The 18,290-nt window shown below is 39.9% G+C and overlaps 1 protein-coding gene across 1 annotated transcript in view; it reads left to right on the top strand.

Annotated features, from left to right (window-relative positions):
- Window positions 1-241: 241 nt before the first annotated feature.
- The window catches only part of SCAF8 (SR-related CTD associated factor 8), a 64,389-nt gene continuing 46,340 nt past the window's right edge, over window positions 242-18,290 (top strand). The window contains 1 exon segment of the mRNA XM_086631471.1: window positions 242-322. Coding sequence (XP_086487597.1) covers window positions 293-322 — 30 coding nt within the window. The 5' untranslated portion in view covers window positions 242-292.

Genomic DNA, 18,290 nt, shown 5'->3' with positions numbered 1-18,290 from the left:
CCATCTCCTGTCGGCGCGGCCGAGCGGAGCCGAGCGGGGGGAGGGGACGGCGGCGCCGCCGGGCGGGAAGCGGGGCGAGGAGGCCGCGCGCTGCCGGGAGGAGACGGAAACGAGCGGGGCCCGCGTCCCTCCGCGCCCGCCCCCTGCGCCAGCCGCCATGGCGAGGAGGCCCGGCGGCCCCTGAGCGAGGCGCACACGCACACACAGACCGAGGCTAGCCCCCTCCCGGCCGCGGCCCGGCCCGGCCGCCATCAGCGGAGAGAAGCCGCCCGGCTCCCGCCTCCGCCGCGACATGGAGGCCGTGAAGGCCTTCAACAGCGAGGTGTGTAACCCCCTCTCCGCTCCTTCCCCTTGGGGTCGGGGAGCGGGCGGGGCCCCGGGGCCTTCCCTGCCCCCTCCCGCTGCGTGCGCCTTGCTCGGGGAGGGAGCGGGAACCGGGGGGGGACTCGGCGTAGCGGGGGGGGGGGGGGGGGGGGCCGGTGAGGATCGGAAGTGCTCCCGCAGGCAGCCGCGGGGCCCGGAGACTCCCCCCTCCCGCTCCGTGTCGGGCGGGAGCGGGCCGTTGTCGCAGTCCTTGGGAAACGGGAGGGGGGGAGAGGCTAACTCGGCACCCCCCCGCTCCTCCTTCCGCCCTGAGGCTGTGGGAGACTGGAGGGAGAAGAATAGGTCTGGCGGCGGGCTGAGGGGAGGGAGCGGGAGGAGGCCGGGGCGGAGGGGGCCTCTTTCCTGCGGCGGGGCGGGCGATGCCCGGCCAACTTCGCGCAGCGGCCGGAGGCGGCTGCACGGGGCGGCCGGGGGATGTCCTGGACCGCCGGGCGCGGGGTCTGTGCTCTTCCTCGCGTCCCTCGCCCCTTCGGCCACCCTCCTCCTCGCTTCCCGCACCCCGCCAGCGCGCACTGTAACACCTCGTGGAGGTATCTTTTTCACATCTGGGGATGGGAATATAAAGGCCCGGAGCCTCATCTCCGTCTTTGAGAATAGTGTATTCGCAGTGGTCAGGATGGAAGCAGACGTTCCCGGTGTGCCGCACAGAGCTCTGGTCCTGCACCAAAGCGCTGTTTTGAGAGTGGGCCACGGCACCTACGAACACACGCTTACAGGCTCAGGTATTGATAGGGCACCTGGCTTCTCTTTTGTGCCGCTAGGTAATGTTTATTTTATTGCAAGATATTGTGGCAGCTCTGCTTTGTTCCACTTCATTGCGAGAGTTCATATCATTTATATTTTGGAGTTAGGGTAAGAGCACGGGAAATATTATATATCTTCTTTATAGGAAGTCATGCGTCTTAAAAAAACACATTTTTATTTATATTAGCCGTAGAAAGCATCAGCTCTGGTTACAATGTATACTTACACAGACTGCTCACATACTGGTGCTCCGTGTTGCCCTCTTGCCACCCCCAGCGGGGATGTAGTAACGATTTTAAGTAATACAATGTTGGTTTGCGTTTTTAAGATGTTAATTTGATTTGTAGTGAAACAATGTGCCAACCATGTTCTTTTTACAAGCCACGATAAGATAGGTTTTTAAAATTGGCAGGTGCATTCTAGTAACTCAGGAGTGGTTAAACAGCCGTAACCGATGTGCCGTTCTAGGTGTTGCATTTTATGCAATTTGAATTCTTAAGTAGAAGAAATCACACTGTGGCCACTAGAAGAAAAATAAATACTAGAAACTATTTTTTTCCCTGTTTTATTATTTGATTGGCTATGTGCTATATTGTTAAGCAGGGAAGAGAAAGTAGTCACAAGAGCGGAAGAACATAAGTAGATTAGAACCTTTTTCTCCTATACACCTACTAATATAAATAAAAGTCTTCACTTTTCATATTGAAAAACAGCTTCTGGCTGACTTGCTGAGCACCCAGATGTACCTAAGTACTGTAAAAATAATTAAATCTGAAGACTTAATGTGAGAATCTTACTGAAGAGGAGAGCTTTAGAATATGCCTTAAGTCTTCTAAATTCTTGAAAAACAGTAAACTTTGGGTTCTCGGAAAAGAAAATTCAGAAGATCAGGCAATGACGTTGTAACCAACTTATCTCCTGTGGTATAAATAGACAGAATCTATGAATAAACTCGGGTTTGTGCCTTCTCTTTGATTTTTGTTTTCACATATTCCTCTGTATTTGAATGCTGGGCTACACTGCTAGGACGGTTTTAAAGATGCTATGACTAAACCCCAGATCCTGGAAGTAAATTGTGCAAGACTTGCTACATTTGGGGAATCCTGAGTGTCATTGCTAGCCACATTAACACCTCTGTACCCAATGCAGAATTTGACTTCAACTTAACTTTCCATCATTGTGTCTGATCTAACTGACCTATACACATTTTGCGTTTTAGAACTGTGAAACGATTAATAAATATTTGCAATAGCTGAAGTGTATGAGTCCTTAGATTGTAGTTTGTGCTGTACCTAAATGCTTTTGATTAACTTACAAAATATTTGTAGTTCACGTCTAAAAATCCTTTTCTTTGTTTATATTATCTTTTAAGGTCATGTTATACTCAATAAATGATGTCAGAGTTCTGTTTTAGAGATTTTTGGCTTAAAATGGATGGAAATTAAATTTAGCAGCAGATGGGATAAACTAAATTGTATAAAAACTTTTACCATGCTCTCTCTTATACAGTTTGCATTTAGTTAATAATTTTACAACAGTTTATGTAACTTACTGGTGAAATCCAGATGACGCTTTAGAAAGATTCCAAATACATTTAAGCGCTTAAGTCTGCAGGTTGAGTACTTCTGGTGTTGGGTTTTTTTGTTTTTCTTTTTAAAGGAAGGAGTTGTGTTTGGATTCTACAGTGAAGCTAAAATAAAGGCAGCTGTCCATCTGGGCAGTATAGCTTACTCCAAATGTGTGTGTGAGCTGAGCAATATCTTGTATTATAGCTATCCTATATGACAGTCAGGATTGAAGTGATTAACATAGGTTTGTCATGGATTAGAAAGAAATCTCTCAAGTTTATTTGAACTCTGACTACTGGAAATAACGCCAGCTATTGCAGAAAGCTGTTCAATGTCTAGCGGTCATACGTGGCATTGTCAGTGCTGTACCTAATCGTATATATAAAATTAACATTCAGAGTCTTGGGAAAGATAAATTTAAAGATGAGAAATAATCACACTCCTAAATAAAACATAATCAGTATTATTTTCCTGTAATGGTTGATGTTTTACTATTTGCTTAAAACTGCTTGGCAATGGAAAAATTGAATACTATACAACTGACTTGGTATACCATTGAGGTAATTGGCAGTGTTTTTGTACCACAGTTTATCATTTGCCACAGTTGATGTCATGGAGGCTAACCATTGCAGAATCATTTTCTGCCAGGTCTCAGTTCAGGTGCTGAGTTTTCTCTGAAAAGCACAACATCAAAGTCAAGAACAGGTCTTGACAGAAGAAAATGACTGAAATGTTTCAAATTTTTTATACATTCTATAAAATGTATTTTGTTAAAAGGGAATTGAAATGGGCTAGAGGCAAACACACTTACCATCACAGTTCCAGTATTCATATGGTAATGTTTTAGTTGCAGACTTGTGTAATTTATAATTAAAACTCAGTATTTGTTGTATAGTCAGTTCAGAGTCTTGGTGTCAGCTTCCAGTCTAGCTGTTCCTCGTGTTGGTTTCAGGTGCTGTACCTGAAGTTGGTTTTGGATGCTCTATTCCCCAGAGTTTTCTTGCAGTGCTTGTCTTTTTTTGCAGTGGCAAGCTTTGTATTTCCAAATTATTTTTCACTTTATGATGTGAATAATGTGGGCAGACAAGTGTGAAAGGAGACTGATGGATGCTTTAATTCTGAAATATGTTTAATTCTTTTAAAATTTATTTTGATATGATTCTGCAGAATAAATGTGAATAGTTTTAAGATGTAAATAGTCATAGGACTGGAATTTATTTTAGGGGAAATGGAGATCACAATTTAGTATGAAGCACAACACAAACTGGACATCTGAAGTGATACTTTTTTTAGCCATGTTAACCACATCTTTTAGAAATGAATAACAGGTATCTTGAAAGGACTTTTATTTAACTTTTAAAGGGCAAATGCAGCTGTGATACTTCCTTCTTTAAAATCTGCAATAGTAATTCACTGATCTACTTCAATTAAACATAGCATTTCCATTCATTTGAAATTTCTTCACTCTGAGGGTGGTGAGGCACTGGAACAGGTTGCCCAGAGAAGTTGTGGATGCCCCATCCCTGGAAGTGTTCCAGGCCAGGTTGGATGAGGCCTTGGGCAATCTGGTGTAGTGGAAGGTGTCCCTACCCATGGCAGGGGGATTGGAACTGGATGATCTTTAAGGTCCCTTCCAACACAGACCATTCTGTGATTCTCAATATCTTTAGTACATACAGGCATGCATCTCTTCGTGTATGATCTTTGTTAAGTCTTGCTGTCTGTGATGCTACCCTTACTGGTTTTTTTTTTGCATGGTCTTTATTTAAAAACAAACCAAAAATATCTCATGCATAAGCTATGCACACATCGGTCACATAGTTGAAAATTACTTGTACTTTGTAAGTTGCTGAGTCTGGCACTTGCAGTTTTGAACTACAGCCATTTAGAAGGTTTAAAACTTACTTAAGGCAGTTTGATAGCTTAAAAAAATACCCTAAAACATGCCTAGTTGTAGAATTTACATTGTTGAATCCAGTGAACAATAGTTGTTAGCATCCAGTGCTCAATTTTGAGCTGAAATGTATTGGAAAAATTACAGGTTTTTGTATTTGTCAGGCCACGTGATACATTAAGATATTGGAGAGGCAATTGTGAAAAGGGCAATCGTATATTTAGAAGAAGAGAAAGAATAATAAGGCAAAGCTTCTCCATCGAAGCCCAGGAATGGGAAAATCATGTGTCTTCTGATTCCTTTCAGAAATGCTGTGTTTGTTAGAGCGTGTTTTGTATAAAAAGCTTAATTCCTCTTCTCTGTATGATTGGGTGCTGATCTTTTCATGTACAAAGGTATTGAATGGTAAACTAAGTGTCATCATGAAGACGTGGAATATGCTCCGTCTTAAAGTGTTTCAAGATGAGGATGCACATAAAGCGCTGTAAGATTAAGGTAGTGATTACAGTTTGCCCAAAGAGTGGTGTAAGTTCCTGTGCCTTCTCTCTTGTTAATCAAAATGTCTTCTAGGATGTGAGAGTCACAATTAAAACTTTCACAGCATTGCTAGGCTGGGGTTCAGCTGTTGCTAACAATGGAAATGGTTGTCCTTGTGTAACTCATCATAAAGTGGAGTCACAGAGAACTTTTGCTATGCAGGAGTGGTTGCAAGAACCAGATAAGATGATAAGCATTACATAAAGTGGTCATTGCTACTTTTGGGTTAACTGTTTTTTCTGAAATTTGTCAGCAGCAGGGACATAACAGTCACTGATCACTTGATGGCAATGCTGTTGCCTGTGTACTCTATTTGCACTTCATTGTCTGCTGGTCACATTTGTCTTGATGTTACTCTGGAAAGTCTGTTTTAAGTGGCAGTGGGAAACAGTTCAGTCAACTACGATTTCAGAAATGTGACCCTTGGAAATAACCCACATTTTAATTACGGAGCATCGGAGTATGGGTGCACTGAAGTACGGAAGTGTAAATCAAATATTCTATTTTAGGCTACTTTATTTAAATGGCATATTCTAAGTCACCGAGGCAGTTTTTTCATGAAAGCATGCCAGCTGATGCTAAAAAAAGCTAGATAGTATGCCTCATGGTGATGCTAGGTAGAGATCGATGCTGAATAGCTGAGGAGAGTGGAAAAAAAGGATGCACTTTGAGGAGCCAAGGCTTTGATTGCTGCAAGTAGTGATACTAGCAGTTATGTATGAGGAATAGTGAAAGGACATGTGAGCTACCCCCTGGCAAGATATTTTTCTTACATTCTGCTGCACATTTCACGTTGGCCAAAGCACCTGAAACATCTGCAGAGCTTTTTTCCTGGCTGCTGAGAAAATGAGAAAACTTGTGTGTGTTTCCTCTTCTCTCTCACTAATATTTTACTTGTTGTAAAAATAGTGCAACCTTCTTTCATGTCGTTTGCTGTTTTGAAGGATTCTGCAACTATGATATGTTTTAAAACTTTCTCTTTTTTGTTTATCTGATACTGCATTTATGGTCTGATATTTGTAAATTTTGTTGCAACAAATTGGGATGAAAGCTTTTGGTTTACCTCTATTCTTATTTTTCAGAAGAAAAAGTTAAATCAGTGATATTTGCATCTGCATGTGGGCATACATACGTCTGAAAAGTTGTCTCTTTTTTGTTCTTCTGGGGTGGATGTGAAAAAGGTCTTCAGTTTTATTTTGCTTTGTAATCCCGTAGTGTTCCTCAGAGAAAAAACACGGAATCTTTATAAGCTGGATGAATTCCATTAAGATACAGCAAAATATATAAGAATTTGGTAATTTACCTTTTGCTGTCCAGAACATTAAGAGCAGTATCAGTGAAATGTAAATATTTCACTCTGTTGCATCCCAGCAAGAGTTGAACTTAACTGGATCTCAACTATTTGCTCTTTGTTAAAAGGACATAGGGAAAGGAAGCCTTATTCTCTTCAAGATACAGTAAATATTAAATTGATGTTCACCTGATTAAATGTCTCCATGTGTGTTGAATAAATATTTACAGTTTTAATATCACATTTTCAAAGACTGTTCTGACCTTAGACTTTCACCAGCCACAGAATCTTGACTTCTGGCCTAAAGACATGATCATGCAAGGCTTTGTTAAAGACTCAAACTGTTAGGGTTTTTTTTCTGCATATTTTGCTCAAGGACCTCATTTCTTTTGTAGTGTAGGACAGACCTTGGTTATTTTTCTGCCTTTGATACATACACTTTAAATTTCTTCTTCAACTGTGGTCTTGATTAGATCCCTGTGAGCCTGGGAGGGTAATGAAGATCTCTAGATTCTGCTAACACTCTTGGGTTGTAACTGGATAGTTACAAGTATCAATCCTGCTTTCCACTCATTTAGAGAGCAGGGAACCATTTTGTAGTTTGAAACAAATGCACTTCTGAACTCCCAGGGCTTCAGATCCTTTGATTTTCACCTACTCACTAAGACCATGCCTGGGGCTACAATATTTGGCAAAGTACTTGTTAAGATAATTTTAAGTCTTATTTAAGTTTGCCATGAGCAGTCTTTTTTCCTGTGGAAGTTGTAAAAGTGCAGTCTAGTGATCCAAATGGCTTTCTTACAGAAAAAAAAACAGAACAAAAGTATTGAATAAATCAGGTCTTAAAATACAGTCTAGACACTTGATTACTTTCATGAGGATTTTTTTCACTTAGGAAGAGGCCCACTTTTTTTCTCGTCTGTAAAATTAGTCCATCATTCTACCTCTGAACAGCTACCAAGAAATTTATCCTGAGGGGCTGATTCAGCCTTGGTTAGAGCCTTCATTCCTGGCCTCAGCAACCACTGGTGTAACTCCATTGTGAGGCCTGGGACAACAGTGCGTAATTGTCTGTTCACATGTGTATCCAGAGTTCAGCGAGCTTGGCTTTGAAGTCAGTAAACAATATGAGTCCTTGTTCCTGTATCAGAACTTTTCATGAATTGTATGTGCATTTCTTTCCTTCCATTTCTTTGCTTCTTTGGAGCTACTTTTCTCCAGTATTTCTCTGGGAGCACTGATAGCAGCAGCAGCCAGCTAGGTAACTTTATTAACCTTATTCAGCAGCTGCTTCTACACTGTAGGGTATGTGTTCTTTGAAAGAAAAAGAGGATCTTCAGCTACTGCTGAGCTTGTTCTTGTCTTATCATGGAACGGTTTGGGTTGGAAGGGATCTTAAAGATCATTTAGTTCCAACTCCCCCTGCCATGGCAGGGATACGTTCCCCTCGATCACGTTGCTCAAAACCTTATACAGCCTGGCCAGGGATGAGCATCCACAACTTCTCTGAGCAACCTGTTCCAGTGCCTCACCACCCTCAGAGTGAAGAATTTCTTCCTTAGATCTAACCTAAATCTACCCTTTTTCAGTTTAAAGCCATTGCCCCTTTTCCTATCGCTACATGCCTTTGTCAAAAGTCCCTCTCCAGCTTTCTGGTAGGCCCCCTTTAAGTACTGGAAGGCTGCTAGGAGGTCTCTCCAGAGCGTTCTCTTCTCCAGGCTGAACAACACCAACTCTCTCAGCCTGTCTTCATAGGAGAGGTGCTCCAGCCCTTGGATCATCTTCGTGGCCCTCCTCTGGACTCTCTCCAGCAGGCCTTCTCGTGTTGGGGGCTCCAGAGCTGGAAGCAGCGCTCTGGGTGGGGTCTCACCATACTAGAGGGGCAGAATCCCTTCCCTCGACCTGCTGCCAACGCTTCTTTGGATGCAGCCCAGGACACGGTTGGTTTTCTGGGCTGCCAGTGCACATTGCCGGCTCATGTTGAGCTTCTCATCAACCAGCACTCCCAAGTCCTTTTCCTCGGGGCTGCTCTCAATCCATTCTCTGCCCAGCCTGTACCTGTGCTTGGGATTGCCCAGACCCATGTGCAGGACTTTGCACTTGGCCTTGTCTTCACCTGTCTCTGCCAGTTGTACTGACCAAAAGGAGACATTCTTTAAAATAGAATCTAAAAAGGAATTGTAAAAATTTGGAGGAAGTAAGAGGAAATGAGTACATTGCCACTGTGACCCTCTGTCAGCTTTATCCCCACCATAAACTTGTATTTCTTGTAATAGCCTGCTCTTTGTGCTATTACGCTTTTGGCAAGTGAGCTACCATTTGTGCGAAAATGGCAACTATGGATATATAACAATTATCGTTCTCTTTCCATTTTTTCCAAGAGTTTGCCTACAGAGATTTCTTGATTTTACTGGATACAGTTTTTGATTGTATGAGGGTTTTTTTTTATAAAGTTCTGAATGAATAATACTGGTTTGCTGTCTTTTCTCCTAGCTTTGTGATTATACAAGCAGCTAGCTGATGGACATTTTTCTGGTGCTTTGACATTCAGAAATATAATGCACGTGTTTATTAAAATACATATGTGGAAGGTAAGGCTTGGCACCTTTTTTATTGTGTTTGCTGTTGATGGTTTTTGAGGGTTGGCAGAGTGTGCTCTGGTTCTCATTTACGCTGAGGGCACAAAAGAAGGTGTGTAAACGTGGAGGCGCAGCGCTGAGGTTTGGGAGGCAGGAGTAGCAAGGAATGGTAGTTTGGATGGATGGTGTCTGAGCAGTAAAACAGTGTAGGGTAACAACTGCTGAGTGATTGAAGGCACCTGTTTTGGTAGCCTTGAGCTTTTTTATTGTGAACTTCTGTCTATAACGTAAGTTTTGAAAGATTGGAGTAAATGTTCTTTTATAAACACTGATGACAGCTCGACAAGCTGTTTTATGCAAGGCAGTGAACAGCTGTCTTGCATGTTTGAATCGGAATTGATAATTGAAATAGCATGCATTTTGAGGGAAGAAATTTCAGAAGATCCATCATCTTGTATTGTTTGGCCTAGGGTTAGACGTTTCCAAATACTTATTCATTTGGAGTTGAGTGGTAAGGGTTTCCTTGGTTTTTTGGTTTTCGTTTTTAATATTTATTAGTTACGTTCAAAACCTGAAGTTGAATTAATTACATGCATCCTTTGCTTTCTGTCCCTATTTTTCTATAGCTCTTTTTTTTTAAAGAAATACAAAATACTATAAATTGCTGCTGACTATAAAACTGCTGGTTTAAAAATCTTGGCCTCATGGCATGACTTTATAGAGCCCTCTTGGCAAATAGTTTAGAAATTAGTATGATAGATAAAAATACAATCTAATAGTTCGATATTTATGTAATTGTAGTTATAAAAAAAGAAATAATCATACTTTAAAATGTATTTGGATTTTCCAGAGGTTAAATCCAAAGAGCTTAGAATGTATTAAGCAGATTGTTGGAAGCCTGTGGAAAGATCTGATGAGACTGAATTTTTTTCAGAATACCATATCTCCTATACATATTATCAAAGCAAAGCTGGTTCATGTGAAAAGGAATATATTATTCTCTGAATCTGCTCTAAATTATGGCTTCAGGTAACTTGTTGATCTTCATAGCTTAGTTACCAGATATGCGATAGTAGCCACTGCTTCTTAATTTTCAGAAAAGTGAAGTGAAACACTTAACAGGAAAGGAGGAACATTTATTTAACAAATATATTGGTTTAAGAAATACAACCCACTGTAAACTATAATTTTTTTAAAAAAATTAAATCATGGAATTTCTTTGTGAATGCAGGGGATTTTAAACCATATCTAAGGAGAAGACATTTTGAAATCAATATACAGGATAGCTTTTGTTGTGAGCCCTAAAAACAGTTGGCAGAGAAAATGTGTGAGTCTTTAATTTTCGTAATGCTTAGGATCTGTCCCTATTTTTCATGTCTCACAGTTGTAGAGATGTGACTGTATTCAGACTTCTCTAAGGTGTTTAACTCCATACTGCACCACACTTTACCTAACCAGTGTGTTGCAGCCAGAACAAGGGGTACTTCTCCAGTGTGGGCAGCCCACAGGCTCACCTCTGGAAATCTGCAGAGGCTGACATTGTGCCTGAACCTGATCGATTTTCCTGTTGGTCACCTAGAATTAGCTATAAAATAATGATAAAATGTTAATGATGGAAATTAACCATATGACAGGAACGATGAGAAAATTGCAGAAAGTACAATATCCATGTTACAGTCCTTTTTTTCTTAAGTAGTATGGTTTCAAAGATCGTCGAGGCTTTTTGATCAATCTTTCCTTTCTGTTGTTGGGAGTTTGGGCATTGGTGAAGCGCTCAGTCTTGCCTGGCTATTTCCTGTGGTCAGTTTAGGGTTTTCTGAGCTTTTTGTTCCCATGCAGTAAATGTCCTAAGTTACTACAAAGAGAAAAAGGAGAATGGTGTTTTGTGGCTTGTAAAGGGCTAGGAGGAAACGAAATATGTTCTAGAGGTTACTCTCAACATCTGTTTGTAGTCGTGTGCAATTCTGGAGACTAGAGTTGAATCTAGGTGGTTTCTTGAAGTTCTAGTTCTAGAACTGCAACTTAGTTCTAGAACTTCTAGAACTTAGAAGCTTTCTTTGGAAGTAGTAATGAAGAGGATTTAGAGGGAGTTATAAATAAGCTGTAATACGCCTTTTGACTCAAATATAGGAAAACTAAAATAGAAATTTGTTGTTCCATCTCAAATTGTTCAGGTTCAGTAAATTTGAAAGTCATAGTTTTGCTTCTTCAAAATGAAAAGGGTAAGAGAAGGACTGAGCAAAGGCAGTGATGACAACACCTGACTTCTTCGTGCTGAAATTGGCGGCCTGGAGAGACTGCTGTATTACCTTTCCGTCTTATTTCACTCGATTGCTTATACACTGAGTTAGGTTTACTGTTCAGGTGTCCGCTTTAAACATAAATATGTGAAGAGTGGTGTATAATACAGCTGACATGTATGGGGTAAGCTTTTCATGTGAGGGTTCTTGGTTGCTTTTGAATTTCTTATAAATCAGTTAAGTGCAACAGTAGAAAGAATACATGCTGGGATATCAAGCATTTTGACTATTATTTTGTGTTTGTTAATTTAAACCACGTCAAATACTTTAAGTGTTGTTTGAAAACAGGTATTAAGATAGTTGCTATTGAGTTGCAACCCTCTTGTTCTGTGCTTTTTTTAATGTTGGATTTTAGCAACTCATGTTGTCTTGGCTGATTACTGGAAGAAAAGAATTTTTCATTGTTTTCCCTCCAAACTGAAATACCTTATGCAAATGGAGCATCTGCCATTCTGGTCATCCTACTTACACATCTTTGGTGTCTATTTTAACGTTTCTGCGCAGTGCAGAGAGCAACAAGGTGCTGATTGGGTTTAAATAACAGTCCTCCCTGGTAGATCCTAGTCAGCATCAAGGGAAAATCCTATTCACTGAGGGATAGGCTCGTGTAATTTCAGTAACTTTTCCTAGAGATTAAATTTCAGGAGAGTGTGTAAAATGTAACATAATAGAAATTTGTTGATTCTGTCCTTTTTTTAAAGCAATAACTGACAATACTCTTTTCTTGTTCTTTGCAGTGTGGTGATATAAATATTTGGTAAGCAATTCAGTGACTATTTCTGTATATGCCATTGGATTAGATTTATTTTAATGCTATTGAAATGTGAAAGAAATTAACCTAATTTGTTAAGGTAATAATATGTATTAGGCTTGACTTCTATGTATTTATTTTGTTTTTTGCACATCCAGATTGCAGACATTTATTATTATATATAATATCTAGTTAGTGTTGTGTTCTGGTAGCAGCCAGAGAAAACTGTAAAAATATTTCAGTGGAGTATGTGTAATTGATAGCCCTGACACTGCCTCTGGTCATAGTCTCATACTTAGAGATTGGTCTGAGTCCTGAAGTATCAGTATCAAAATGTTTATTCCCTTAGTTGCTGTAACAGTATAACAGTGTTCCCTTGGATCACATGAGACCAGAGGTGTTTATAGCTTTCAAGCCTTCTAGTGGCAAAATGAGTCTTACATGAAGTATTAATTCCTAGCCACTCTCCTCTTGCCTTTGTAAGATGTGGCCAGAGGTATGAAAAAGGATGTATTACTTATGAAGCTGTATTGTAATAAGGTTAGTACTTTGTTCTAATATTTATTCAAAATTTTGGTATGTAAACAGTTGTCTATCTCTCTTGCCTGTTGAGTAAGAATGATGAAAGATCTTGGAATGAAGTGCTGGGCTTTGTAGAAGTGTAGTGTGCCACTGCCTTCCGTGGAGATGTGATAACTTGCTCTGTAAGCGACTGACCATCCATCCACAGAGGATGTAGTTCATGTGCGTGCTGCCTGGTCTTCACTTGAGAAACTTTAGACCATAGCTTAGCACCATGCAGTATACAGCTATTTGCAATAGAGTTCACTTTTTACAGATATTTACGATAGAATTAACTTTTTAACCACTTTTTGAATTACAGTTGTAATGATAAAAATATTGTTTGCATTACTGAACAATCAAAATTGAAATACACTGATGAATTCCCAGACTTTCAGTAATCCTCTCTTTTCTTAACAGAATTAAAGAAAAAATACAGAGCAGAAATTCAGTGCTTTATAGCATAATCCAGGGGTGTTGGAACTAGATGATCTTTGAGGTCCCTTCCAACTCTAACCATTCTATGATTCTATCTTTTGCCTTTCCCCTCATTCCCAACATATAACTTACATAGCTCATTAAATCTTTGAGCAAGCCCATGTTTTTTTTTTGCCAAAGTTCAGAAATAGGACTTATTTTATTTAAAATTATGTTGGAGAAAGGAAGTATTAATAATGCTTTTAAGCCTAATTTTTACGTAGACTGGAATATTGCTTTTTGTGTAGTTTCTTAGTTCTCAATATCGTCGCTTGTTTTATCAGACAGAGGAAAATACGAAATTGTCAATGTAATTGGCTTTATTTGCCAGCCTGGTCTTTTCTTGGATATGATACTTAAATGTACATTTATGTAGTAAACCTGTGCAACTTGTTGCATTTAGAACCCATTAATTCTGGAAGAGGTGCATGAGGAAATGACACTTCTTCCATTGTCCAACGAATGCATATAAAATCCCTGTGAGGACAATTTCAAATCTGTTTCCAGATAATATTGATTGACTGCAATGGAGAGAATTATATGGAAGAAGTACTTGCTTTAGGATATGATAGTAAAAACTGAGTCTTAAGGCTTTTTTTTTTTTTTTTTCAATGTAAGAACAAGACATATACCTGAGTTGGAGGTGATGAGAAGTAAGTCGAAGAATTTGAATTTATTTGAAACAATGCACAGGTGAATATGATATAATGAGGGGGAATTAGTGTGACGTTTATCAAAGAAAATAATGAGTCATGTATGTACGAGAGTTCTTTAAGAGAGTTAGAAAGCATGTGGACAGGGAAGAACCAGGTAAAGTTACTTGGATTTCCAAAAAGTCATTGAGAAGATCCATCCTCAAAAGTTTGAAAAGAAGTTGAATTGCTATGGAGAGTGCATCCTTACATTGATGGATGACTGCTAAAAAGGGAGATAGGGGAAAAGTTCATTTGTAGAAATAAATTGTCTCTTTTCATGATGAAATCTTATATGGGTTTATGCTGGGAATTAATTGCATTTCAGTTTATTTGTAAATGCTGTGGAAAAGGGGTAGAATAATGAGGCAGAAAAAAGTTTGTTGACAGTATTAAGTTATTCAGAATGCTGGTACTAAAAGGGTTAGCCATGAAAGATGGCAAAAAGACATTGCTGTACTGACTGTTAGAGGGTATCCTGCAGTTTCATCAAGTTAAATGTGGTTATGAAGGCTGGGGAGATAGTACGAAAAATCAACACTTGCTTTATGTCTTCAGTGATGGGCACTGAAATGATATCATTTGGTAATTAATAATAATAATAGTTCTCTGCATAGGTTTTGATTAAACTATGCACCTTTGCAAAAGATGCTGGACATGTTAAAGGTTTACATAGATTGAAAAATAAGTAAATTTGAATTCCCTCTGTGGAAGGAATTCAAGGATTTTATGAAACAGACCAGTTAGTGCTGGCTCAGGAATCACTGAGCTGTGGGTTACTGGTGGCTAAAATAATATGCAGAGAAAGTTATCACTAAAAGGGCAACACTGTATTACCTTCCATAAATATCAGCTGTTGAATGCTGTTTCTATTAGTTTTCTCTGAACTAGTGATATGCTTCAGTAAATAACACATTTTCTACCGTGCCCTTGCGCAAAGAAAGGGGGGGAAGAGGAAGGGGGACAGAAAAAAAGAGGAGGGAAAAGTAAATTATTACGAGAAGACAGAAAAGCGTTAAGAATAAAATCAATTTAAAAAGAGAGAACCAGAGGGACAGAGAAAAGCAGTCCTGATAGCAGCCATGGCTGCTGGGTGGGGTCCATGGAGAAGTGGCTGCTCCTTGGCGATGCTCAGCCCAGGGGCCTGATTAGACAGGGAGTTTGAAACAGTTGCCAGGTTACTTCCTGCTCTTCCTGACACTTGAAACGGCCAAGCTGACTAGTGCTGGGTGAAGTTTGACAAGAACATCGGCATTCTGGAGGAACTGGAAAAGGGATGTGGTGTATTTGATATCTATATGGTGAGAAGGTCTTCCTCTCACCAGGGAATGGGCATAAGTCAGGATCACGGAAGCATGCCTGAGCCCCCGTGTCTCAAGTCCTCCACTGAGCATTTTCCAACATGTGTTCCTGTTAAGCAGTGGACTTTGTTAACACAGTGTAAGCTACCACACTGGGGTTGCTGAAAAACCACAGGGTTTTTCACCTTCCTGTGACAGTAAGTCATGCTACTGAATCTTTCGGTGTGACACAAGGCCGAGTTGGAGGAGTGAAGCACAGTTGGATAGGGATGTTTTTGAGGCGTGCTTTCAAGATGGATTGGTTAGCTGTCCTACAGCCTACTAAAGAGACATGGCCAGGAATTACTGATAGTTTTGGAGATGCGATGCAAGTTTTACCCTGTGTGTGTCTGTTACATTTCTGTACAGTTGAATTAGGATGAGAACTTAAAACAAAATTTGTTTTCATAATTCAGCCAGTAACAAAACAGGTTTAGAGATAGTCTTATAAAACTGGAACAAAAATCCACTCTTAAAACTACCTGTTACATTGATCATCTTGGATATTTTGAGTGCCTTCTGTCTGAGGAGCGGGTATGTGCTTACTTGGCCATTTGGCTGGTATCTTATTCTTACTTTGCAACATCACTACCCTGGGAATTGCTTTCATTGAGACAGATTAGGATTTGATGATAAGTGTAGCTTTGTGGACTCATTTTGTCCCTGAAGTGCCATTCAAGTTCAAGCCTTCTGTTTAAGGATTTCCTGTGATTTGTATTCAGTGTTTAATCAAACATGCATACTTCTATCAAAAGTTTATTGATTGTCCTCCACCTAATTATCAAAATGGCGATGTGTGTAGGGCAAGGTTGGATGGAATCATCATACAGGAAAGCAGTAAAACAACTTCCGTTTTCTTTAGCTATAAATGGGTTGGGAAGATTAATGTTCCTTTGTATTTTGTAGTTTCCAGTATTGTTTGCAATGTGTTTGGAGCTAAGCATGTTTGATCACCTAGGATACTTGAGATAGGCAGTTCAGAGTCTTGTCCACAGCTTTCTAGAATAAACTGATAGAATATTAAATTTTCATTGACATCGCAATCACGTGCATGCTACTGTTAAGTGCGCCGAGTTGAAAAAAGTCACTGGCACTTTTTACAGTAACTTGAAAGTATTCTCTTTATTTTTGCTATGCTTTTTCTCACAGAGGATAATAAAATTATTCCCAAAAGGTCATATGGGAAGCCTGCATTTAATAGTCTTTCTAACTTGATTTTTTTTTTTTTCCCAAAAAAACTGAGCCAACGCTTTGGAAGTAGTTTCTCTTACCAGTGTGGTTGGATTCCTTGTGACTTGTCTCTGTGTTAGACTTCCCTCTACCCCATCAAATTCTGTAGAAGTTTAGTGTTTTTTCCTTCTTAACATTTGTGTTCTTTGAAAGTCATTAATTTTGTTTTCCTTAGCATCAGACATGCAGTTTCTGTCTGTTACTCAGTTAATTTTGTGTGTGATAATGCCATCTACCTTTAAAGAGGGAGTATCTCACCCTTAGTTTTCTGAGTGACGTGCCATGGTTCAAAAATGGACAGTACAAAACAAAGCTTTGTATAATTTTGTAAGGGATTTTTGTAGGTTTTTATCAGGGTTTAGCCTTTCAATTTATTCAAGTCAGTTGGTTTTACCAAAGCAGCATTCTCCCAAGTGTTGTGTTTGTGTTGTGGTGACTTTGCTCAGGAGAGCCAGAAGGACTCTTGTGGTGAATACATAGCTCTTTGCAGCAGTGCTCTTTTCCAGGCAAATGTCAGGAGACTGTTTCTCCCCTTTAGATATTAGGATAGCTGGGAGATGCATATTCGTTTTGTTTAGATTAGCATATTCTTTGTGGTTTCTGGTGCAAAATCAATTACTGAATGAATGAGAAAAATGAATTTTTCCAACAACACGTGAGGTGGTTTTCGAATTAGATTTCGATATGTATGTATATCATCAACTGATGATGGATGTGCAGTGTTTGGAGAAAAATTTTTGTTCTCTTTATTTTAAATGGACACTCCAAACAGTGCCTTGGTTTCCAACAGCAAGTTTCTGTACTTACTGGTTTTTCACATAAGAAATGATGCAAATACTTTCACTATGCAAGTCCTTCCAACTGTGAACTTACGAAACCAACTAGAGAAAACAAGTTTCGTTGGTGGTCAGATATCTATCAATAGCGATCAGACACTTAAAGAAATACTAACCAGTTTTTGTCTCTTGGGGCAAGTGTTTCGTATGAGTTGATGTTTATCCAGAAAAGCAGGTAAATGACTAGTGAATGGAATTAGGCAGATTTCTTCATAATTCACAGAATCATATGGCAGTTTAGCTGTAAAGCATGGTTTTTAAAGTTTGCATAATGGTTTGTGTGTGTGCTCATTTGCATTCTTCTTCCAGCTTGTATTGTTGATGTGACTAGCGTGCTTCAAAACCTCTGAAACTTCTGGTTTTGTCTGCCACTTGAGGATTACAGTGTTTTGCTTTTGACCCTCTTAAATGAACTGTATTTCTGTTGTGGAAAAAGGGCAGCTGTCTGATGTGATAAGGCTCAAACTTCATATGAATAAGTTCTTTTAAACTGAGGGCTGCATTTTATACTAGCGTTCAGATAACTAACTGTATTTTATGTGGTTATTTAAAACAGTGGGTGTGTTTCATTATGGCATCAGGACACAGGCTTAGCAAGTTGATGATAACAGTTCAGGAGGGATAACAATTCAGCAGGGAGTCAGTTCCCTTCCAGGCACACCAGAACTGCTCTCCCAGGCTGAGGAAAACCACGTGTGGCAGTCTGGAGCCACATCCACCAGCCTGGCTCTCACACACTCCCTCCTCATTTCATTTGGTGCACTCCTCCAGTCCCATCCCTCTCACTTGATCTCCTCTACTCAGATTGTATTGACATCTGCCATCCCTGTAGTAATCCTGTTTGTAGGCTGAAGAGTCCTAGCCACCTTTGTTCTTCACTGAAAAGCTTGTCCGCAGTTTTAATTATTCCGAATGATTTCATGCCAGCCTTGGAGATTAGAGGGGAGGACAGAAATTCCAGAAGTGTTGAGAGTGCCTGCAGTTGCCTAAATAATGTTCCAAAGGTTCTGGAAGTCCGTTTGCTGCATTTACTACTGAGATTTTTCTGGTTTACTGTTGAGTTGATGTCTCACGTATCAGCAGATCCCTTTCCTTTAGTTCATCCT

This window comes from Tauraco erythrolophus, chromosome 2 (genome assembly GCF_009769465.1).
Source record: "Tauraco erythrolophus isolate bTauEry1 chromosome 2, bTauEry1.pri, whole genome shotgun sequence".
Lineage (NCBI taxonomy): Eukaryota > Metazoa > Chordata > Aves > Musophagiformes > Musophagidae > Tauraco > Tauraco erythrolophus.
Note: the sequence above shows the minus strand (reverse complement) of the source record. Positions and strands in the feature narration are given on the sequence as shown.